The sequence below is a fragment of the Gadus morhua genome, chromosome 18 (assembly GCF_902167405.1).
Source record: "Gadus morhua chromosome 18, gadMor3.0, whole genome shotgun sequence".
Taxonomy (NCBI): domain Eukaryota; kingdom Metazoa; phylum Chordata; class Actinopteri; order Gadiformes; family Gadidae; genus Gadus; species Gadus morhua.
In genome coordinates, this window is record NC_044065.1 from 2,101,199 (window position 1) to 2,127,472 (window position 26,274).

General features: G+C 41.5%; 1 protein-coding gene across 1 annotated transcript; it reads left to right on the plus strand.

Annotated features, from left to right (window-relative positions):
• The first annotated feature begins 123 nt into the window (after positions 1-123).
• Positions 124-14,324, plus strand: LOC115530637 (monocarboxylate transporter 12-B). Its single transcript, XM_030339298.1, has 8 exons — positions 124-847; positions 4,085-4,228; positions 5,318-5,421; positions 6,102-6,245; positions 7,121-7,387; positions 7,791-8,253; positions 10,290-10,549; positions 11,546-14,324. The coding sequence occupies exons 2-8, from the start codon at positions 4,092-4,094 to the stop codon at positions 11,821-11,823; spliced, it is 1,653 nt and encodes a 550-aa protein (XP_030195158.1). The 5' UTR covers positions 124-847; positions 4,085-4,091; the 3' UTR covers positions 11,824-14,324.
• Positions 14,325-26,274: the final 11,950 nt, after the last annotated feature.

A 26,274-nucleotide genomic window follows, 5' to 3' on the forward strand; every position in this document is an offset into this window, starting at 1 on the left:
ACATCAATTAAAAGACAAAGTAAAACCTGTTGGACAAGCTTTCCTGCAGGCAGAAACCAACCAACCCCGCGCATGCGCAGTCCAACCCCCCTGATTTATCTCCCCGCGAAGCCCCTCCCTCTTCCCACTTTTATTAGCTGAACATACAGATTGACAGCTAAAACCTTTCAATAAGTGCACACGGGAACAACAAATGCAATACAAAATCTTTAACAATCCCAGGATCGCTACAATATAAAAATATATCTATCTATATCTATATCTATATAGATAGATAGATAGATAGATAGATAGATAGATAGATAGATAGATAGATAGATAGATGGTTAGATCAAATATAGCAGGGGACGGATGAATAGTTAATTTCCCCCTAGATTGCGGAACGAGATTCAAAGAGGGTTCATGTCCAGGGGTCTAGAACAAAAAACTTCAATCAGTGGAAATTCACTTTGCAGGTTCAACAGACAGAATCACTTGGCCATTGTTACTGCAGACTTACTGAACTCCTGCAATTGCATAATTAGTTTTCACGTGTCGTGGGGGAGGAGGTGTGTATGTGGGGGGGGGGGGGGGCTCCTCCGTCTCGTGTTGTTGCAAAGGGGAGCGCGGCGGCAGAAAAAGTTCAACAGTGTGTGTTGTGATGCCATACGGCGCGCATCTGCTGTTCCGCACGGTAACCGGCACGACCGCAAGTGGCGAGAGTTGTGATGCTGCAAAAGTTTTCCTAGTTCGGGCTGAGCTGGCCCGTGCGTGCGTTACCGTAGAACCGGCGAACACCGGAGGACACTTCAACTTGTTCAATGCTCAAGTGACTGCGTTTCACTCCTGACTCAGCATACCCCACCAGGTTAGTCAAACTGGAAAGGATTTGGAAAAAGCCATGGAGAGGATTGGATCTGCTGGCACAGTGGCGTAGTTCTCATGTGTTTTGCAACTGTTGTTTTGGTGAATAGGTTCGCTTTGCATATTAAAGTTATATTAACTCTTAAAGTTAAAGTAACGTTCCTTTAAAAAAAAAGAAAAGACAAAATGGCCTATGTGTATGCCGGTGTGGGACCCCTGGAGCGAGGACGGGGGGGAGGGGGCGAGAGGTGGGAAAAACACACTGCTGACGACGATGGCATGCATGGTAGAGGGTGCGACCCGAACGGACTCAGGGATGGTAATTGGAACGACCAGACATACTCAGGGGTGATGCAACTTATCAATGCAGCATTCTTTAACATAATGCATGCCCACGTGACGTGTCGTTAAGGTCGTGGGGGACTGTGCACGAACTCAAATGACGTGAGATGGTCTTGGCACTCCGCCATAGCGATACAACTCAGTTTTAGACTCGGCCTGTAGCATATGTTTTACTGAGCCTGGTTCCCATCGCCCCCATGACCCCAGAGTACTCGTAAGTTAACCGATCATGGCACCATGGGGCCCTAAGGGCCAGACTAAAGGTTTGTTACTGGCTTCCAGGGCCCCTCTAGACCAGAGTACTAGTGTTAACCCTAGTTTTACTGTTTTGACTAAGTGCTAATGTATTGTTCAGGCACCCAGGGCCCTGCAGTAACTGAGCACCAGTGTGTTTCACCGGTACCCAGGGCCCTGCAGTAACTGAGCACCAGTGTGTTTTACCGGTACCCAGGGCCCTGCAGTAACTGAGCACCAGTGTGTTTTACCGGTACCCAGGGACCTGCAGTAACTGAGCACCAGTGTGTTTTACCGGTACCCAGGGCCCTGCAGTAACTGAGCACCAGTGTGTTTTACCGGTACCCCGGGCCCTGCAGTAACTGAGCACCAGTGTGTTTTACCGGTACCCCGGGCCCTGCAGTAACTGAGCACCAGTGTGTTTTACCGGTACCCAGGGCCCTGCAGTAACTGAGCACCAGTGTGTTTTACCGGTACCCAGGGCCCTGCAGTAACTGAGCACCAGTGTGTTTTACCGGTACCCAGGGCCCTGCAGTAACTGAGCACCAGTGTGTTTTGCTCTAACTGGCTGACCCTGACCCTGAGTCTGGCTCACGGTTCACCGTGACCAGAGAGTTTGGTTGTGAGCGTCAACATGTTGTCTGTAAACACATTGTGGACCATAACTTTTGTACTGCACGTTTGTTGGTCTATCTGTCGTCTGGGCAGTAAACACCTCTCTTCTCTAGTCTGGCAGGGACAGAAATAACCAGCAGACAAAAATAGTCCTGTTGACCGTGTGTGGGTGTGCTGAGTAAGGACCCCCCCATCCCATCAGACAGTACAGTTAGTACCCCGACCTACGAGGGGCCCATCCTCGCCAGCTCCCTGGGCTAAAATTAAAGATGTAAGATATTGACCCTGCGCTGACTTTAAGGATGTGAGTAGTTTGCCCTGGGATGACTTTAAGGATGTGAGCTGAGGACTCTGAGATAGCATTAAGGATTTGAGCTACTGATTCTAAGCTTACACTAAGGATGTGTGCTATGGACTCTGGGCTAATATTAAGGATGTGAGCTATGGACTCTGAGCTAACATTTAGGATGTGAGCTTTGGACTCCGAGCTAACATTTCGGATGTGAGCTAACATTAAGGATGTGAGATATGGACACATTGATAGATGTGTCTCATCGACATATGATTCTTCAGCATGTGAAAAATCTACAGCCCTCACCAACAGATTTTCCACACACACACACACACACACACACACACACACACACACACACACACACTCTTGTACAACACTTACACCTCTTACAACACACATACATCTCTTGCAACACACACACACAACATGGACCACACCACAACAGGGGCAGCGCCGGCTCGGGAGGTGGAGAGGGTTGCCTGGCAACCAAAAGGTTGCTAGTTTGATCCCCAACTCCTACTAGCTGGGAGTGTTGATGGGTCCCTGAAATACATAACCCTAACTTCTCCCAATGAGCTGGCTTTGCATGGCTGAGGCCACTGTCTGTCTTTTAAATGGGTCGATTTTAGGCCATAGTTGTAAAGTGCTTTGAATGGCCACTGGTTAGGAAAAGCGCTATACAGATCTGTGCAGTCCATTTACAATCTACAACACACACACCTCATACAGGTGTTCTCTACAAGATTCATATCACACGCCGTTAATTCAGCCCTTTTGATTAACTGATTATCCCACCGTTGTCAGTGGATCATGAACTTCTGTCGACCTAACATACTTTCTCTTTACTCTACACACAGCATACTTTACTCTACATATGCAAAATGCAACTCTGGCTCGCATGGCTCTATGAAACCTTTTAGGAGGTCGCGCAGCATCGGAAACCCTGGTCTGCCTACACACCCCTTTTATAAAGGGGTTTACTTTGGATTTCATACAATAAAGTCAGTCAACAGTTATCTTCTATCAGATGCAGATAGTCAAAGGTCATCTTCTATCAGATATATCGCAGAAGGCAGCAGTTCTCATCTATTAAGTTAATACACACATGCTTACTTGTTAGTTATTTGAGCCTCTCCTGAAAAATTATAAAATGATTTGCGTCCAAACTAAAAAATGTATGCAAACCAAAACGTGTGGACACTACGCATAAGCAAACTACCAATATAAGCAGCACATTCTGTTCCCAGTCTGGTCCCATCGCCTTCTCACCTAAAGCTGACCGAAACGCAGTTCATTAATTTTCTGCCGCAGTTTGTTTGTTCAGTCCGCACAAGAGTTGTCTGCTATCTTCGAAATATCTCCATAGTGATTAAGTTGGATTGAAAGTACCCTTTCTTAAAGGACTTTGTGGTCTGTTGGTTAGTATCTCCACATCTATGCATGTACCCCGCTCAATTTGACGTGTTGTTTTTTATCAAGTTTAGAGGTTAGAGTCTGATAGATTTTTTAGCAAATCAATAACATGGTTGTGCCACAATTACCTCAAACTAGATAAATAATGGCACTGACTCAATAGTTTTGACGCTGCAAAAGAGGAATAATGTCAGGTCTGCACTCATTTTATTTTCTATTGAAGATTAAAACCAAGTCTGAAATCTTGGTGTAATTATAGCCTCGCGCCTAACCTCTAAAAGCCAAGTAAAGTCATTGTCTAGTGTTGTGTTTCATTGTCCAGTGTTGTGTGTCCCTATCCAGAAGATTGATGTCGTCCATGGCTGACCCAACTGCAATGCATCCTGGGAAGCGGCAGTGGGGGGCTCCGCCTCCAGATGGGGGGTGGGGTTGGGTCATCGTCGGCTGCTGCTTCATGGTTACAGTTTGTACCCGTGCTGTTACAAGGTAACACACACACAACGGGGCGGATTAACCAATCCCACGCTCACACACCCACACCCAAACGTAGGTTACTAGTGTCAGACGCTCAGACTTGGACTAGATAACACACACTGTTAAGGTTCCAGCCTTTGGTAAATAGATACGTTAACCTAAACCGAAAGTAGGCCAGCAACTCCAAGTATGTCTTTGGTGACGGCTTGAGGACACTTCACTTGGCAAGAAATTTCAACGGTGGGCATGGATGGGTTTGGGTATCATTATCCCCCATGCGTCCGGGTGGCAGCTCTGATCTGTTCTGTGTCATTACGAAATATGTTTACTCCAGTATGATGTGTAAGAATTTATATATAGATATGTCTGCGTATGTATTTGTTACAGAGTTTCCGTTGGCCGGTTATTACCGGTCAATGACCGGGAAAAAAATGAGGAGCACCGAAAATTCTAAATGTCCCAGGTCAGAATGACCAATGGAAATAATTCTATGAAACAATTAGAATTGTGTTTAAATATGCTACAGTGGTCATTTGTTTAGCCAATTTATATTAAACGATGAGGGTTTTGATTGACCCGGCCCGGCCCGCCGACATTTCCCACCACTATCCTTGAGCCGGGTCGGGCCGGGCCTTCGATCGTTTTTTTTTTTGTTGTTTTTTATCACTGCTTTATTGGCCTAATCTGAGGAGAAATCTATGCCATAAACAGAAATATTATACGCCTTTATTACACGGGTCTTCTCAATGCCGTTCACTTGCATGTTGTTTGTATTAAAAGTCGGGTTGAAATCGGGCTCGGGCTCATAATTACAGTTAACGTGTCGGGCCAGGCTCGGGCCGGTGCGGGCATGATTTTCTGGGCCCGATCTAAACTCTAATAATGACTGCTCAGCGAAGCCGCCTTGGGGAAGGAAGAGTCGCGAGGCTTATGCACATTACAAGCAGCAGAGACACTCTCGATACATTTGACTCGTCAGCAGCGGCATGCTTCACAGCTGCCAAATATCGAAAGAAAAAAAAAGACGTCCAACTCACATGACCGGCACCAATTCTTTTCTAGCGGAAGCTCTGAATTGTTAATCTCTCTCTCTCTCTCTAGGTGTATCTCTATCTTCTTTGTAGAATTCCAGGCGCATTTTGGAGGAGACTATTCTGGGACTGCCTGGATACACAGTCTAGTTGACTGTACCACTATGCTCTGTGGTAAGACCCAGAACTGTCCCATAATACAGAAGCAGGAATTTACCACTATGTAGAACCAGGGCTGGAGCATTATATTGTATGGAGCCTGAGCCATACCATTATCCAATATAGAACCAGGACCGTACTATTATGATATATAGAGCATTGAATGTGCCATTATGTTGAATATAAATAGGACTGTAAGATGTAAGACCCAGGACCTAACCAGTATGTACATGCAGGACAGAACCATTATATTATGCAGAACCATGACTGCACCATATGTTTGTAGCTCCTAGCTCTATAGCAACCAGGCAGTCCAACCCAGTGATTCAATTTATGTTTGTGTGTGTGTGTGTAGCTCCACTAAGTGGCGCTGTAGCCACCTAGTGGTCCATCCAGGGATTACATTTATATATGTGTGTGTGTGTGTGTGTGTGTGTGTGTGTGTGTGTGTGTGTGTGTGTGTGTGTGTGTGTGTGTGTGTGTGTGTGTGTGTGTGTGTGTGTGTGTGTGTGTGTGTGTGTGTGTTTGGCTCCACTAGGTAGCGCTATAGCCAACAGGTGGTCCAGCTAGGGACTGTATTTATATATGTGTGTGTGTGTGTGTGTGTGTAGCTCCACTAGGCAGCGCTGTAGCCAGCAGGTGGTCCAGCTAGGGACTGTATTTATATATGTGTGTGTGTGTGTGTGTGTGTGTAGCTCCACTAGGCAGCGCTGTAGCCAGCAGGTGGTCCAGCCGGGTGTCAGTGGTGCTGGGGGGTCTCCTGTCCTCCTCCGGTCTCCTGCTCAGCTCCTTCTGCTCCAGCCTGGAGGGGCTGTACCTCACCCTGGGCGTCATCACTGGTAACGTGTACTAACTACTATCACTATTGTTCCCTACCACATGTACTCACTGGTAGTGTATATATTATATCACTTTATGCTATAATAAAGTTACTATTATGCTATAGGGAGGTCACAGAGTCTGGGGTCATGTGATTAGGATGGTCTCCCGGCTAACTGGTGAGGCCAATCGCAACCGTTTGACCGCACAGAGGAGCGCTCTCTGCGAGCGGCGTACAGATTAAAACATCCAAGATGGCTGTCCCTGAGGGCTGACACTGTGTCGTATCGCTGCTCTGATTGGTTGTGGGTCGTTCAGACGGCGTCCGGAGGCGTCCTGGCCGGCGCGCGTTGATAAGGCCCTGTGGGACTGTATAATGAACTGAGAGGTTCCAGACTAATTGGGTCCAGAGCGATTGTCTGTTATTAATAGCGTGGGTCGGCTGTTCCGAAATAACAGACCTCTGAAGGCCTTCATTTACTATTCATAATCAAGTATTCAACCAAGCTGTTTAGTAAACTATTAAATACACTATTTATGCTGTGTATATATAGTGTTTATATTATATATACTCACTAGCTTATTATTATATTATAATATATAGGTTCCCTAATATAAAGCATTATATTTCATTAGACACTCTCTCTTTCTCTCTCTACCTCTCTTTCCCACTCCTAGTATAAACATACTATATATACTATACTACAACTAAACTGAAAATATACTCCCTGATAATATGTACTATCATGTAGTATACAGACTGTGTGTGTGTGTGTGTGTGTGTGTGTGTGTGTGTGTGTGTGTGTGTGTGTGTGTGTGTGTGTGTGTGTGTGTGTGTGTGTGTGTGTGTGTGTGTGTGTGTGTGTGTGTGTGTGTGTGTGTGTGTTTCCCCCAGGTGTGGGCTTCGCCCTGTGTTACACCCCAGCCATTGCCACGGTGGGCTGCTACTTCAGCCGCCGCAAGGCGCTGGCGTACGGCATCGCCATGTCGGGCAGCGGCATCGGCACCTTCGTCCTGGCCCCCGCCGTCCAGATCCTCATCGACTACTACAGCTGGAGGGGCGCCCTCCTCATCCTCAGTGGCCTCGTGGCCAACCTGTGTGTGTGTGGCGCCCTGCTTCGTCCCAACCCCAGCGGCCACGACCCGGACATTGAGGAGCGGGGTGAGGAGCCGAGGCGGCGGGGGTCAATTTTACAAATGTTCCGTTGAAACCGAAATCTGTATTTTTTTCTTAAAAATTGTCACGACAAATGTAGAGGCCACGACGTCATCTTGTTTGTAGTCAATGAGTGATACGAGGGTGCTCAAGTGTAGTCGCCGTGAGTCGATTCACATCAACTGTGTTCTCTTCTGTCCTGCCAGAAAAACGTACGATCGCTCGTTTTTTTTAATCGAATTTGTGTTGCCACTCACGAAAGGCGATTTCCCCGCTGGCTCCTGTCGCTTGTGAGGGTCGCGGACAGCAGGAGGTGCCCATGAGAGGACAGACACGTACAGACAGGGAGAGGCAGACGGACAGGTAGATGACGTGAACAGAGATGTGATGTGAAATGTCTTGTCTCCAGGTAACCAGTACCAGGGAGAAAAACCCCCTAAGGAAACGTCGCTCCTTCAGGATCCTACGCTCCTTAAGGATCCTACTCTCCTTAAGGATCCTACCCTCCTTAAGGATCTTACCCTCCTTAAGGAACCTTCGGTCGCCGCCTCGCTGACGTCTCTTCAGCGGCCTTCAGGAGCTGACGTCGCAGACCACGCCCCCTCTTCCAGCTGCAAGCCAATCGGAGGGCGGCGCCTCAGTTCCTGCTTCCTGTCCAGCAGGGACTACGAGTTCCTGCTGCTGCCTGACTTTGTGTGTCTGGCCATGTCCTTCCTGCTCCTGGCCAGTGGCTGCAGCCTGCCCTTCGTGTACCTGGTGCCCTACGCCCTGAACTCCGGGGTCAGCAGCCAGAACGCGGCGCTCCTCATGTCCACCCTGGGCGCCGTGGGCATCGTAGGAAACATCACCTTTGGCTGGCTCACCGACAGGAGGTACCGTTATGCTGTATTAAATGGCCGCAGTATGTATTGTACTGCAGTATTAAAGTCGGTGTGTATAGTAGGGGTGGGAAAAATAATCGATTCTTCGATGCATTGCTATTCTCGCTAGAACGATTCTGTCTCGATGCAGATAAATTAATAAATGGAAATAAAATAAAAATGTAATATAATTTTTTATTTATTTTTTTTGCCTGCTGCAACATTCTGTTCGCCAGAGAGGGATAATTTTTGTAATTTTAAAATCATTGAATTTATCTTCAGTGTGTATTGGCCAATCTGATTTGTCTTGACACGATTGAGTTTGCACGCATCGAATGCGTGCAAACTCACAGCCAGACACAAGAACTTCTAATTCAAGAGCAGCTTTTTCTTTAATGACATAGAAAAGAAAGATTAGAAAGAAAATAAAACTGAAACCTATTTTTTGCATGCTTCCATATTGTGTTATAAACTTATAATGCAAGCTGCATTGATTATTGCATTGTTCATAGAAAGTCATATTTGTGACAAAAGCTTTCTCTCTTATGAAATATTAGATAAGGTAATTCATCTGTTGATGTCTTTAATGATCATCACAAAAAGTAGGAAGTGATTAGCAAACTCTGTAGCAAACCCAGATGTATATATATATTTTTGAAAATCACGCATGGAAATGTACATAAAAAAAATTGTTGTGTACATAAAAAAAATTGCATCGATAATCGCTTCAGAATCGAATCGTTGACCTCATAATCGGAATCGAATCGTGAGGTGCCAAGAGATTCCCACCCCTAGTATATAGTAGGGCTGGCCCGAATTATTCGAATATTCGAATACTCGTTCGGAAATTAGTATTCGAAGCTTAAGTCACTATTCAGAGCTTCGTTGTTTTTTTTCCACGTACGTGACGTTACCAGAGCGAGGGAGGCAAACTATAAGCGACACCAAGCAGAGAAGCGAGAGAGGTGGGGGAAGAATATATATCTTATTTCCCTTTACTTTATAACACAACATTAGCGGGATCTGAAATGATAACCTTAGCTTAGTTGTTTGTTTACGTTCGCTGTACAGCCAATCAAGCCAATCAACTGTGACTGGCTTGCTGCAGAGCGCGATCAGCGTCTTGCTAATACCCGGTCAATATAATGGATATATTATGGACACATAAGACAATCAATATTCAGTATTTGTTATGGATTTATTTTACATTCCCTGAAAAGATGCACGTTCCGGGATGTATTGAAAAGCTCCCGCAAGGGCTGAGATGGCAGAGGACAGCTGATTTGGTACTGAACAACAGCTGTTAGCTTCCACGGGGAAAAACGAAGTAACTACAACTTACTTAGGCCTACTAATTAACATTCAAAAGCTATTAAATCTTCAACAAAATATGCAGATACTGTCAAAATCGGTTCCAGGGAGTATATAGGGGTTATTAATGTCATTTTTGATGGTGTGTTTTTTCTGGAACGAGTAGCCTATTCCAATATTCGCGCGGAAAAACCAACGACAAGTATTCGAAGCCTGAAAAATGGCATTCGGGCCAGCCCTAGTATATAGTGGCCTGGCCTGTGTGTGCTGGGAATGGCTCAGTTATAGAAGCTTCACTCCTGTTGTACTGTAGTGGTATGTATTATACTGTAGTATAATAGAAGGGATCATTCCGTTCGGCGATTCTGATTGGCTCTCAGCTGATGTAAAATGCTGACACCTGTGACCCCAGAACAATTTGTTAAATTATTACCCCGCCAATCTCAAAGTTTGCTAGTCTGTGTTGCTTGGCGTCTATTTTGCTGTCTTGAGGAACTATATTGCTTGGCAGTTTTTTTATTATATATATATATATATATATATATATATATATATATATATATATATATAATAAAAAAACGCTGTAAGGCACTCTGTGGCTTATGCTCATCTATAGTAGTCGTATATAGTTTAGCCTCATGAGGGTGATGGCTTAATGACAGTAGGTACTTATTATAATGTGGTACTATATAAGCAATATATTTAATGTGTGCGTGTGTGTGTGTTTGTGCGCACAGGTGTCTGAAGCCATATCGACGGGCGTGTTACACCGTTGCCGTGGGGATGGAAGGCGTGTGTTGTGTGTGTGTCCCCTTGCTGTGCACCTTCTACCAGCTCCTCCCCTTCTCCGTCCTCTACGGGTACTTTGACGGGGCCTACGTGGCTCTCATCCCCGTGGTAACCAGCGACGTCGTCGGCCCCGCCCACCTCTCCTCCGCTCTGGGCGTCGTCTACTTCCTGCACGCCATCCCCTACCTGATTAGTCCGCCCGTAGGAGGTAGCACACACACACACACACACACACACACTAAATAAATACACACACACACACTAAATAAATACACACACACACACACACACACACTAAATAAATACACACACACTAAATAAATACACACACACACACGCACACACTAAATAAATACACACACACACACTAAATAAATACACATCACAACACTCAAACACACTCTTACACAAAGCAATACACACCATATAAATTACACACACACTGTATAACATATAGTAACAAACTTTAATCGAAAGCAAAAGTGGTGCAAAACACTTTTGGCATGCTGGCCTGGGTAACCCTGTCGGGGGGGTAACCATAGCTTTATCTGTGTGGGGAAATTAGTAGTGGTTGCATCACGCTTGCAGCTGTCAGCCTGCAGCCTGATTATGCAATACTAAGTAGACAAACAAGAAGAGTGGTAGGTTATCCTGCCCAGGGCACTCATTAATAGTCTGTCAGCATCTCTACATCCCGAACAACCATTACTGGCTAGAAATAGCTAACAAGTTATCTAACTAGCCTCAATGGCAATTGCACTATTTAGCCTGACTAGAAAACAAGCCAACTTGCCTCGATAGCAACCAAGCTAACTAGCCTCGTTATCAACCAAGCTAGCTAGCCTCCATGGCAACTATCTAAATATCCTCCCTCAGTAACAGCCAAGCTATCTAGCCTCTCTTTCAATTAAGCTTACTAGCCTCTACGCCAGGCAAAGTTATTAGCTTCTATCTACTCCGTCCTACTCCACACCAGTTCTTATGTATCCCCCCTTCACTGTAAATTGTCTTTGAGTGTCTAGAAAAGCGCTATATAAATTCAATCCATTATTATTATTATTATATTATGTTTGAAGCGCCTGAGTGCTGACCAATAACATTGGATGGCTAATAAAATAGTAGCTACTAAAAACAGCTTCTTAACATCTGGCCAGTGTACCGGTCACTGACGCCTGACCTTTGACCCTGTGCACCTCTTCCTCAGGATGGTTGGTCGACAAGACAGGGAGCTACGCCGCCACCTTCTTCCTCAGTGGCACCGCCCTCCTGGCCAGCGCGTCGGTCCTCTCCACCATCGCCTGGATACAACACTGTCGGCGCCACGCGTCATCGAAGGCGTCACCCGTGGCAACCAAGGCTAACACCTCTAAGGACACTGAGCCCCTCCCCCTTGGCCTAGCCAACCAATCGGACTGCTTCATTGTTTATAACAAAGAGGCTAAAGACGCGATGCCCGAAGACAGCCAGGCGATAGCTTCCTAGCAGTGACTCACAGTGTGATGCTAGCTATGCTAAGCATAATGGCTGCATAGCCGTAGCTCACACTGTGACCCTAAAGATTCTAGCTATGCTAAGCATAATGGCTGCATAGCAGTAGCTCACACTGTGACGCTAAAGATGCTAGAGATGCAAAGCCTAGTTAATGACAGTGGACCAAAGTACTGGCAATACCAAAGAGCATTCAAAGAGTAAGTGATCAAATACCTCATAGGAAAAGTATGGCTGATCATATGTGACAGGGTGAATTTATGGAATTGGAATTCTACCATAATGGACTTTATGGTATTGGACTTAGAAATTGGACTTAACAACCTAATTGTATTGTACACTTGTTTTGTTGCTAAGTGTGTCAGGAAAGCAGGCCTTAATGGGATATGAATCAAAAAGTCACATTTTCCATTATTCCCTGCTCTGTGAGCTTGTTAGATGATAAAGTCTCCGTAGACTTTGAACAACTTCAAAATTGGTGTTATAGCACCCAGAAAACAGCAGGTCTATGGCTAACTTGAAGCGCCACATTGGTCCTCCCATCCCCACAGCGTCACACGGTACACACCTGTACTGTACCTGTACAGTCAAATCGTCTAACAGGCCCCCTGGTCTTGTTCTCATCTCAACGGAGTGCCTTGAAGGGCGTGCTTTGACTGTGCTTCCGGTAGATGGATGTCTGCTCCCGTTTGCGTTTGCTTTGTCAAATCCCTCGTCAAAAGTATTTACATTTCAATTTCTTCATTGTTCTAATCATGTTCTGACGGTTCTCTCTCTATAAACTGACATATACAGCTGACAGAAAGTAAGAGAAAGGATATGGGAGAATCAGTAGACCAGACGTGCCTTCTCCCAGCCTACACCGCTGCCTGCAATTGGATAACATTAATGATTGTGTTGGGGATCAGCCCTCATACATTGCGTTGACTATTGTTCCCTGTGTTCAACCACTTATGCAAACACAACAGTTCCAAAGTATATCTGTCCTGAAACCCGGTTAAAGAGTTACTGGTGGTCGAGCTACAGGCCAAATATATAAAAGAACAGAAATCTGAGGTCAATAAGGTAGTACCGTACCTGATAAATGTTACACAACCAACACCCGGAATACTTCTAACTGTTGAAGGCCTTATAATCTTCTTTCTATTCAAATTTGGGGACTGTTAAATGTTGTTCAAAGAGTAAGTGATCAAATACCTCAAAGGCAAAGTATGGCTGATCATATGTGACGGGGTGAATTTATGGAATTGGAATTCTACCATAATGGACTTTATGGTATTGGACTTAGAAATTGGACTTAACCACCTAATTGTATTGTACACTTAATTTGTATTGTACACTTAATTGTATTGTACACTTAATTTCCTGACACACTTAAAGTGTGTCAGGAAAGCAGGCCGGCTTAATGGGATATGATCAAAAGTCACATTTGCCATTATTCCCTGCTCAGTGAGCTTATTGGATGATAAAGCCCCGTAGACTTTTAACAACTTCAAAATTGGTGTTATAGCACCCAGAAAACGGCAGGTCTATGGCCAACTTGAAGTGCCACATTGGTCCTCCCATCCCCACAGCGTCACACGGTACACACCTGTACTGTACCTGTACAGTCAAATCGTCTAACAGGCCCCCTGGTCTTGTTCTCATCTCTCAACGGAGCGCCTTGAAGGGCGTGCTTTGACTGTGCTTCCGGTAGATGGATGTCTGCTCCCGTTGGCTTTGTCAAATCCCTCGTCAAAAGTCTTTACATTTCAATCTCAATTTCTTTGTTGTTCTAGTCATGTTCTGACGGTTCTCTATCGTATCGAGACCATCTCTCCACTCCGTTACATATTCCATATGTACGGGATTGGAGAGATGGTCTCTTCACTCAGAGAACCAGGGTTACCACGTAACCCGAACGTTTCAAAGTATATCTGTCCTGAAACCCGGTTAAAGAGTTACTGGTGGTCGAGCTACAGGTCAAGTATAGAAGAACAGAAAGCTGAGGTCAATAAGGTAGTACCGTACCTGATAAATGTTACACAATTAACACCCTGAATGTTTCTAACTGTTGAAGGCCTTATAATCTTCTTTCTATTCAAATTTGGGGAATGTTAAATATTGTTAAGCTTAATGTTTTCTTGTTCCATGTTTCAATGAGCTTTATTTTTGTCATTATTGTTTGACATATTTTTGTTGTTGTTCGAACCGAATCATTGTACTTGTGCCATGACGTTAATTACTTTGTATTATCAGGGACCTTAATGTTATAATCGATATGCCTTGTGATGGTCCTAACACTTGATTTTACAAAAGATGTAAACTTTTTCTCTTTAGGTTGAGGTGGATGTAGTTTTCCTTGTTGACCAGAAGAGGGAGACTGATATTCTTTGTAACCAAAGCATTTCTCTCAGCTTACTTGACAAACTGACTTCCTTCTAACTCAGGAACATGTTCTATTGGATAGAAATATCCAATCGAGAAATAATAAATTAATAAATATCTTACCATATTTTTGCTATCTTTTTCATCTCATATCCAAAAACCGGATTGCTGAGTAGTATATGGTTGTTTTGGATGTTAACTTTGTACTTTGAAGTAGTTAACATTCGTAACTCCAATGTACGATTGAACAGCCTTTTGAAAAGGTTAATTGTCATTGTATAAAAATGCTGCTGATTACGGATACTTGATTTTGAATAGAGTACTAAAGTGTGACGTCACGTTTCCATAACAACCGATTTTTGGTTCCACTTAAACCAAATGAACAAGGGGAAATCTTATGCCATAAGAAAAGGAACGATTTTTTTTTTTTTGCAAATGATTTGCGAGTTTGCTTTACCAATGATGTAAGGGTGCACTCACACTAGGCCATCTGGCCGTTTTCACACCTAACCGTGCTCAACTGGCCCCATTGTTCTCTGGCCTGCACTCACACTAGTAGGCTCTTGTAAATACGACATAACGTCGTAACACGTTGTCACCAAGCGTCCGCTGCCTGGACCATAATCAAGTCTGCCTTCTCTATGGGACCAACATGAACCAACAGTTGAACCGCTTGACGCCATGTTTACCGTTTATAATGGGAAAGAAGGCTCGAGGCCTTTATTATGTCCATGTACTATACGTCGTCCAGCTCAGGTTGCATAGCCGTGCGTGTGCGCGTGTCGGCTCATTAGCATCTGTACCGTGGCGGCCCGTACCGTAGCAGCACACCTCTCCCAAGTGGCCAAGTTGGGCTGGCCAGACTGGCCACACTCACACTGGCAGATTTGAGCACGGTTAGGTGTGGTTAGGGTTTGTGGGCCACGGCCAGATGGCCTAGTGTGAGTGCACCCTAAGTAATATTGAGACTGGGCCAACTTACCGTTACATTATAAACTTTCATGCTAGCGCGACATTTTCCTTTTAATACCCAAGGGGCACTGGTGTAGTCCAGGGTATACGCGGGTATACGGCGTATACCCACTTATTTTTCAGTCAGCATTGCATAAACCCACTTCTAAATCCCCCCAGATGCGCACCATTCAGAAGTATCTGCAAGCCAAATTTCCCACTTATTCCTGTGCGTTCACACCAAACGCGACGGCGCGACAGGATCCCATGCAAAGTGAACGTAGAGACGCGAATCGGGCAAATTTATCGCGAGAGAAAACCAGCGACAAGTTTTGATTTGCGCGCCACACTTTCGCCGTGCACAGGCGAGCGCGTTCACGAAGATATGTGCCGCGAAAAATCGCTCGTGTTGAAATATCTCAACTTTGACACGAATTTCGCGTGATGACAGCCAATCAGCGTTCAACAGCGTGGCCACTGAGCTGTCTTTTATTGGCTAATACTCGCTGCCTTTACTGATTAGATTGTTGAATAATTTGAATGATGTTACTGGTTCAATCATCATTTGATATTTATATATATATTGATATTATCTATATCTAACGAGATGATTGATGTGTAAGAGAATGATGTGCGTTTTTTTAATCTAAGGTGAAACATGAACAAGGATGCATTGTCAAATTCAGATCTGAAGTATTTTATTTAAATAAATGTTCAAAAAATTGCTGAAACACCATGTTTGCCTCATCTATATTTTACATTCATGCCCACTGCACCACCAAGACACTTGCTTAATAGATGGCCGGATATTATAATTGAAATATTATTAATCACACAATGACTTTATGATGAAAACCACCAACATAGGACTTGAACCCTGGTCTCCCCACATATTAATCATCAGATCCGACCACTGAACCAAAAAGACACTGACAGAATACATTTTATATTTGACATTCAAATCACACGACAACGTTACATAAAAGATAAAAAAAAGCCAACATAGGAAGGACTTTAATCCTGGTCTCCAGCCAGCCCGTTAATCAGTGGGTCGCACCGCTGAACAAACTAAGCGATGTCGAAAATAAAATTTGGAATTCTTTGTCGAAATCTTGTGTGGTAAGTTCTCCCATTGAAAAAAACGCTTTTGCCTCCGTTACCCAGTTCATCCAGTAACATTTATTACACTACCAATTCAAGGGCTTTCATCAGTGGGCAATAGAGTCAAACACCATTGTGGGCAAAATATAGAGATGGATACATTAAACTTAGGCTACATGACAATCCTCGAGATTGCAAATTGAAATTGAAATGACTTTATGTAAATAAAAGGACCAGCATTTGCGGGACTCGAAGCTGGGTCTCCGTGATTTATAACACAGCTTTCCCACCATGCAGTGCAGCATTCTGATCTGGTCCGAAGTTACATAGAGACATTATTTTTCTCCATGCCAATTAAGCTTTTTGAATCTAACTGAATAAAGATAGAGATTGGAGGAGCAATACTGTGGGTAAAATCAATTTAATAGCCATACAATAAACTATATCTAATATAATACTTTATGACTTTATGATATCATACATTGTGTGCGTGCGTTTGTGCGTGTCTTGTGTGTTTGTATGTGTGTGTTATCTAACCTGCAGTGTGTGTGTGTGTGTGTGTGTGTGTGTGTGTGTGTGTGTGTGTGTGTGTGTGTGTGTGTGTGTGTGTGTGTGTGTGTGTGTGTGTGTGTGTGTGTGTGTGTGTGTGTAATGTGCACTTATGTGTGTTTGTAGAAAACAATTTGGATTCAATTTTGTCATCATTTTTTTATACCTGCCTATACAGTAATACATTCATATTGAGGATAAATTCACCATCTAATTTCTAAAACGTCATACAGTCTAGCTATACTGTGGAGCAGAAGCTAAATGTCTTTGCTTGTAATATAATGTAAATGTAAATGTAATACGCTTACTTTATCTACTCAACTGTCCTGATGCACTGAGGAAGCACTCAGTTGCTGATCTCCTGTGTTCACCTCTCTGTGAAGCATGTCAATTCAGCCAATATTTGATATTTGTTTTATTTTCCCACACACATGATGCTTATTTGTTTTCACACAAACCTGAAGTCACTCTTGAGCCAACAGCAGACACATATTGTCACACTGCAAGTACGTGTTGGACTGTATCACATCTCACTCTATCTCTACCGCACATTATTTTGCACTACGTTGGACGACACTGACACAAGGCACCAAATGCCAATCTCGCCGAGGGGACCAAAACGTACACCGAATTCCAATATCATCCCACTGCAGACGCAAATGGGCGTTCTCGTGTGGTGGGGGTTCCCGTTTACGCAGACTGGAACGCCCCCTTCTTATTCTTCGTCGCCTTTCTCGCTGAACTAAAATGTCAAAGTGTACTACTCCGAAACCATCTAAATAGTGTTGTAAATAAACTTCCAAAGCTTTTCAAATCTTATTTGGAAAATAACTTCACATGGTGTGTCTTTTTACAATTAATTCGTTACCAGCATTCGTAGCGTTGATCAGCAGTGAAATAGTCCGCTATAAGACGTTGACGTCGCTTAGCAACCAAAGATGCTGGGGTTGACAAGTTACCGGACTACTACATTCTACTTGCTGTAGTTTGGTCTGGCTTTGCGAGACTACCGGACTACTACCCATGCAAGTGAACGGAGCGTTCCACGGCATTGAGAAGACCCGTGTAATAAAGGCCTTTATACCACGGTCTGCGGGAATACTCGATTCTGATTGTATGCAGGGTGTGCATTAACTCCTGATATACGGACACCTGGACAAGTAGTTCCGTCAAATTGTCTGTTTACCGTTCTCAATTAATGCGCTAGCTGGCGTATCGTCTCTAAAATGGTAGTCACCATAGCAACGGGAAACAAAACAAAGCTCAGCGGACTATAATACTGTCTGTTTATGGCATAGATTTCTCCTCAAATTAGGCCAATAAAGCAATGATAACAAAAAAAAAAAAAACACAAACGCTCGATCAAAGGCCCGAACCGACAATCAAAACCCTCATTGTTTAACATGAATTGGCTAAACAAATGACCACTGTAGCATATTTAAACACAATTGAAATTGTGCAGAGAATTATTTCCATTGGTCATTCTCAGTGGCGGCTGGCGATCAAACATGTTGGTGGGGCACAGTAACAGACAGGGGGTCTGAGGTTCTCCCCCCCCCCCATATTTTTTTTGGAATTTAATAGATTTGATTTCCTGTATTCTGGTGCATTTTGGGGATGGCCACTACCTATTTACCTGCTTTTCATTCAGATTCATAGCCTACATCCTGACTTGCAGGGCCTGGACAAGCTTAAACTGCATTTACAGACCTACTTCATGGCCATTCCACCAGCCATTGCTATTTGACCCATTGTTCTTATTCTGATATTGAGACAAATCATGATCACTGTGCTATAGTATCCAGTTTTTGTGAGTCTCAATGTCTACTTCAAATGCAGTTAGAAATATGGGACAGTTGCTTCATTTTGTTTATATGCTACAGGCCGAAAGACTAAATTAATATGTAACTTACTTGCTCCTTTTAAGTATAACATTGCTTGGGGAGTCCAATTCCTCCACTGAAAAGGGTGGAAAGTGCTTACAACTCTCTGCTAGTTAGCGATCTATGACACTGTTGTTTTTTATTGGTCGTCATGAAAAAAACAAAAGGGGTAACACTGTTGATATTTATCAAATAAAACATAGGGGGTAACACTGTTGTTTTTTATTGGTTGTCATGAAAAAAAACATAAGGGGCAACACTGTCGTTTTAATCAAATGAAACATGAGGGGTAACACTGTTGTTTTTTATTGGTCATCATGAAATAAAAACATAAGGGGTAACACTGTCGTTTTTTATTGGTCGTCATTAAAAAAAACGTAAGGGAAATAATAGAAATACACACATACATTTTAATGTCATGTATATCCTCTTTATTGATGATTGATTATTGTCATATATAACCTCAGACATATTTAAATTACAGATATCAGTGGGTAGTGGAGAGAGCTGTGAGCTAACCCCCTGGAGACCGGGGTTCAAGTCTGTTTGATGTCCTTTGTTGGAAGACTCTTATCTCTATTTCATGCGAATTATAAAGTCAAGTATAACCTTTGTGATGATTTTATTCGGTGTCTTGATGGTGCATTGTTAAGTTCGGAGGTTAAGACTCTAAACAGCTCACGTTCGGATCCCCGCAAAAACGTTGACAGGGGTGTCACGGCCGTTTTATATTGGAAAACATGAGGGGTAACTGTCGTTTTTTATCGGCCGTCATGAAATAAATATAAGGGGTAACACTGTCGATGTTTATCAAATAAAACATAGGGGCTGACACTGTTGTTTTTCTTTGGTCGTCATGAAAAAAAACACAAGGGGTAACACTGTCGTTTTTATCAAATGTAACATGAGGGGTAACACTGTTGTTTTTTATCAAATGAAACATGAGGGGTAACACTGTCGTTTTTATCAAATGAAACATAAGGGGTAACACTGTCGTTTTTTATCGGTTGTCATTAAAAAAACATAAGGGGTAACACTGTTGTTTTTTATTGGTCGTCATGAAAAAAAACAGAAGGGGTAACACTGTTGTTTTTTTATTCGTCATCATGAAATAAAAACATAAGGGGTAACACTGTCGCTTTTTACTAAATAAAAATAGGGGGTGCCACTGTGGTTTTTCTTTGGTCGTCATGAAAAAAAACACAAGGGGTAACACTGTCGTTTTTATCAAATGAAACATGAGGGGTAACACTGACGTTTTTATCAAATGAAGCATAAGGGGTAACACTGTCGTTTTTATCAAATGAAAACATAAGGGGTAACACTGTTGTTTTTTGTTGGTCGTCATGAAAAAAAACATACGGGGTAACACTGTTGTTTTTTATTGGTCGTCATGAAAAAAAACATAAGGAGTAACACTGTTGTTTTTTATTTGTCGTCATGAAAAAAAACTTAAGGGGTAACACTGTTGTTTTTTTATCGGTCATCATGAAATAAAAACATAAGGGGTAACACTGTCTTTTTTATTAAATAAAAATAGGGGGTGCCACTGTTGTTTTTCTTTGGTCGTCATGAAAAAAAACACAAGGGGTAACACTGTCGTTTTTATCAAATGAAGCATAAGGGGTAACACTGTCGTTTTTATCAAATGAAAACATAAGGGGTAACACTGTTGTTTTTTATTTGTCGTCATGAAAAAAACCATAAGGGGTAACACTGTTGTTTTTTTATCGGTCATCATGAAATAAAAACATAAGGGGTAACACTGTCTTTTTTATTAAATAAAAATAGGGGGTGCCACTGTTGTTTTTCTTTGGTCGTCATGAAAAAAAACACAAGGGGTAACACTGTCGTTTTTATCAAATGAAACATAAGGGATAACACTGTCGTTTTTATCAAATGAAAACATAAGGGGTAACACTGTTGTTTTTTGTTGGTCGTCATGAAAAAAAACATAAGGGGTAACATTGTTGTTTTTTTATTGGTCGTCATGAAAAAAACTTAAGGGGTAACACTGTCGTTAGTTTATTGGTCATCATGAAATAAAAACATAAGGGGTAACACTGTCGTTTTTTTAATTGGTCGTCATGAAAAAAAACACAAGGGGTAACACTGTTGTTTTTTATTGGTCGTCATGAAAAGAAACATAAGGGGTAACATTGTTGTTTTTTATTTGTCGTCATGAAAAAAAACATAAGGGGTAAAACTGTTGTTTTTTATTGGTCGTCATGAAAAAAAACATACGGGGTAACACTGTTGTTTTTTTATTGGTCATCATGAAATAAAAACATAAGTGGTAACACTGTCGTTTTTTTATTTGTCGTCGTGCAAAAAAACATAAGGGGTAACACTGTCGATATTTATCAATTAAAACATAGGGGGTAACACTGTCGTTTTTATCAAATGAAACAAGAGGGGTGACTGTTGTTTTTTATTGGTCGTCATGAAAAAAATCATAAGGGGTAACACTGTTGTTTTTTATTGGTCGTCATGGAAAAAAACATAAGGGGTAACACTGTTGTTTTTTATTGGTCGTCATGAAAAAAAACATATGGGGTAACACTGTTGTTTTTTATTTGTCGTCATGAAAAAAAACATAAGGGGTAACACTGTTGTTTTTTATTGGTCGTCATGAAAAAAAACATATGGGGTAACACTGTTGTTTTTTATTTGTCGTCATGAAAAAAAACATAAGGGGTAACACTGTTGTTGCTTTTTTGGTCATCATGAAATAAAACATAAGGGGAAACACTGTCGTTTTTTATTGGTCGTCGTGAAAAAAAACATAAGGGGTAACACTGTCGATATTTATCGATTAAAACATAGGGGGTAACACTGTCGTTTTTATCAAATGAAACAAGAGGGGTGACTGTTGTTTTTTTATTGGTCGTGATGAAAAAAATCATAAGGGGTAACACTGTTGTTTTTTTATTGGTCGTCATCAGAGCCGGACAGTAACGGAGTACATTTACTTGAGTACAGTACTTAAGTACAATTTTGAGGGATCTGTACTTTACTCGAGTATCATTTTTTGGGAGTACTCATGACTTTACTCAAGTACATTTGAGAGGCAAATATTGTACTCTTTACTCTGTTACATTTCTATCCATAACCGTGAGTACTCGTTACTCCTTCTGAAAAATAAAAGGAGAAAAGAAAAATCACGGAAACCCTCAATTTGTTGTTTCCCTCTCAAACGTGATTCCCTCTCAAACTGATTAGGACAGCCTTCAGCCTATCAGCAATCACCTTCGCTTTCCGCCAAAGCCAACTCCATGGTCAGAATTAGATGACACGATTGTTGATTTGATTGATAAAAAAACGGAGAAACTCACACATACATAGAATTGTTAGCTGAATTTTCTTTTCTGATATTGCATATTTATGTAAGCTGAGCAATTGTTTTTATGTTCTTGAGTATACTGTTATACTGTATACTATTGTGCTATTGCCATGGTAAAAAGATGAAAATTACTTGATTTTACTTTCAATTCCTTTTACATTCTCCAAGGTGTTAACATTTTTCATAACTCCATGTAGGACGTTTCTATACATAAATGTAAGCACTGTGGCAGTAGTAATGCAATATTTAGAAAACATACTCTTGTACTCTTGATACTCAAGTACTTTTAAAAACAAGTACTTCAGTACTTTTACTTAAGTAGACATCAGACTGTAGTACTTTTACTTGTACTTGAGTAAAATTTAGCAAGGGGTATCTGTACTTTTACTCAAGTAAGGAAGCTGTGTACTCTGTCCGCCTCTGGTCGTCATGAAAAAAAACATAAGGGGTAACACTGTTGTTTTTTATTGGTCGTCATGAAAAAAAACATATGGGGTAACACTGTTGTTTTTTATTTGTCGTCATGAAAAAAAACATAAGGGGTAACACTGTTGTTGCTTTTTTGGTCATCATGAAATAAAACATAAGGGGAAACACTGTCGTTTTTTATTGGTCGTCGTGAAAAAAAACATAAGGGGTAACACTGTCGATATTTATCGATTAAAACATAGGGGGTAACACTGTCGTTTTTATCAAATGAAACAAGAGGGGTGACTGTTGTTTTTTTATTGGTCGTGATGAAAAAAATCATAAGGGGTAACACTGTTGTTTTTTTATTGGTCGTCATCAGAGCCGGACAGTAACGGAGTACATTTACTTGAGTACAGTACTTAAGTACAATTTTGAGGGATCTGTACTTTACTCGAGTATCATTTTTTGGGAGTACTCATGACTTTACTCAAGTACATTTGAGAGGCAAATATTGTACTCTTTACTCTGTTACATTTCTATCCATAACCGTGAGTACTCGTTACTCCTTCTGAAAAATAAAAGGAGAAAAGAAAAATCACGGAAACCCTCAATTTGTTGTTTCCCTCTCAAACGTGATTCCCTCTCAAACTGATTAGGACAGCCTTCAGCCTATCAGCAATCACCTTCGCTTTCCGCCAAAGCCAACTCCATGGTCAAAATTAGATGACACGATTGTTGATTTGATTGATAAAAAAACGGAGAAACTCACACATACATAGAATTGTTAGCTGAATTTTCTTTTCTGATATTGCATATTTATGTAAGCTGAGCAATTGTTTTTATGTTCTTGAGTATACTGTTATGCTGTATACTATTGTGCTATTGCCATGGTAAAAAGATGAAAATTACTTGATTTTACTTTCAATTCCTTTTACATTCTCCAAGGTGTTAACATTTTTCATAACTCCATGTAGGACGTTTCTATACATAAATGTAAGCACTGTGGCAGTAGTAATGCAATATTTAGAAAACATACTCTTGTACTCTTGATACTCAAGTACTTTTAAAAACAAGTACTTCAGTACTTTTACTTAAGTAGACATCAGACTGTAGTACTTTTACTTGTACTTGAGTAAAATTTAGCAAGGGGTATCTGTACTTTTACTCAAGTAAGGAAGCTGTGTACTCTGTCCGCCTCTGGTCGTCATGAATAAAAACATAAGGGGTAACACAATTGTTTTTTATTGGTCGTCATGAAAAAAAAAATGAGGGGTAACCCTGTCGTTTTTTATTGGTCTTCATGAAAAAAAACATAAGGGGTAACACTGTCGATATTTATCAATTAAAAAATATGGGGTAACAGTGTGTTTTTTTTTAAATGAAACAAGAGGGGTGACACTGTCGTTTTTTCTTTGGTCGTTATGAAAAAAACCATAAGGGGTAACACTGTTGTTTTTCTTCGGTCGTCATGAAAAAAAACATAAAGGGTAACACTGTTGTCTTTGTCAAATAAAATATAAGGGGTAAAACTGTCGTTTTACCCCTATATATAATAGTATGTCATATATAACCTCAGACATACACAATTGACAAATTTCAGTGGGAAGTGGAGAGAGCTGTGAGCTAACCCCCTGGAGACCGGGGTTCAAGTCAGGTTGATGTCCTCCGTTGGAAGACTCTTATCTCTATTTCATGCGAATTATAAAGTCAAGTATAACCTTTGTGATGACTTTTTCCGGTTCCTTGATGGTACATTGATAAGTTCCGAGGTTAATACTCTAAACAGCTCATGTTCGGATCCTCGCAAAAACGTTGACAGGGGTGTCACTGTCGTTATATATTGGAAAACATGAGGGGTATCTCTGTAGTTTTTTATCGGCCGTCATGAAATAAATATAAGGGGTAACACTGTCGATGTTTATCAAATAAAACATAGGGGGTGACACTGTTGTTTTTCTTTGGTCGTCATGAAAAAAAACACATGGGGTAACACTGTCGTTTTTATCAAATGAAACATGAGGGGTAACACTGTCGTTTTTATCAAATGAAACATAAGGGGTAACACTGTCGTTTTTTATCGGTTGTCATGAAAAAAAAACATAAGGGGTAACACTGTATTTTATTGGTGGTCATGAAAAAAAACATAAGGGGTAACACTGTTGTTTTTTATCGGTCGTCATGAAAAAAAACATAAGGGGTAACACTGTTGTTTTTTTATTGGTCATCATGGAATGAAAACATAAGGGGTAACACTGTGTTTTTTTATTGGTCGTCGTGAAAAAAACATAAGGGGTAACACTGTCGATATTTATCAATTAAAACATAGGGGGTAACACTGTCGTTTTTATCAAATAAAATGAGAGGGGTGACTGTTGTTTTTTATTGGTCGTCATGAAATAAAAACATAAGGGGTATCACTGTCATATTTTATTCGGTCGTCATGAAAAAAAACATAAGGGGTAACACTGTCGATATTTATCAATTAAAACATAGGGGGTAACACTGTCGTTTTAATCAAATGAAACACAAGGGGTAACACTGTCGTTTTAATCAAATGAAACATAAGGGGTAACACTGTCGTTTTTTATCGGTCGTCATGAAAAAAACATAAGGGGTAACACTATCGATATTTATCAATTGGTTTATTTATCAGTGTTACCCCCAATATGGGGTAACACTGTTGTTTTTTATTTGTCGTCATGAAAAACCCAGAAGGGGTAACACTGTCGAAATGTATCGAATAAAGCATTGGGGGTAACACTTTCGTTTTTACCAAATGAAACATGAGGGGTGAGACTGTCGTTTTTTATTGGTCGTCATGAAAAAAAACATAAGGGGTAACACTGTCGATATTTATCAATTAGTACATAGGGGGTAACACTGTCGTTTTTATGAAATGAAACATGAGGGGTGACACTGTCGTTTTTCTTTGGTCGTCATGAAAAAAACCTTAAGGGGTAACACTGTTGTTTTTTTATTGGTCGTCGTGGTAAAAAACATAAGGGGTAACACTGTTGTTTTTTATTGGTCGTCATGAAAGGAAACATAAGGGGTAACACTGTCGTTTTTATCAAAAGATACGTAAAGGGTAACACTGTCGTTCTTTATCTGTCGTCATGAAGAACCCATAAGGGGTAACACTGTCGAAATGTATCGAATAAAACATAGGGGGTAACACTGTCGTTTTTATCAAATGAAACATGAGGGGTGACACTGTTGTTTTTTATTCGTCGTCATGAAAAAAAAACATAAGGGCATGCATCACTGTTGTATTTTATTGGTCGTCATGAAAAAAAACATATTTGAAAAAATAAATAAATGTGTCCTTGTCAAATAAAATATAAGGGGTAACACTGTGGTTTTTCATCAGTCATCATGGGAAAAAAACATAAGGGCTAACACTGTCTTTTTTATCAAATGAAACCTATAGGGTAATAACCGAAAACGGAAACTCTGCTATAACCGGCCAAACTTTCACCGTCAACACCGAACCCCTTCTTCTTCGCCCGGTTGTCAACATCCAAAACATACGCTGGTTAGATTTTCTCAAACAGCAGTTTCAAGTATGGGTAGCATAGAACTAACGTTAGCCAAGTGGGGGCTCCATGATTGCTAAATCTAATGAGAGAGGTAAAATTGCCATTAAGGAAGGAAAGCATAGTATGCCTTGCGACTGTGCTTCGCAGTTTGCCTTGCGAAACCACGTATGCCTTTCGAAACACCTCTTGATTGGTCGATGAAACTCTACCAGGACGTTGTGTCATGACGGAAACGCCCAAGCCTGCAGCTGGACCCTTCTCCCGAATTCTGCGACCCACCGAAAAGTGTGACCCTAGGGGG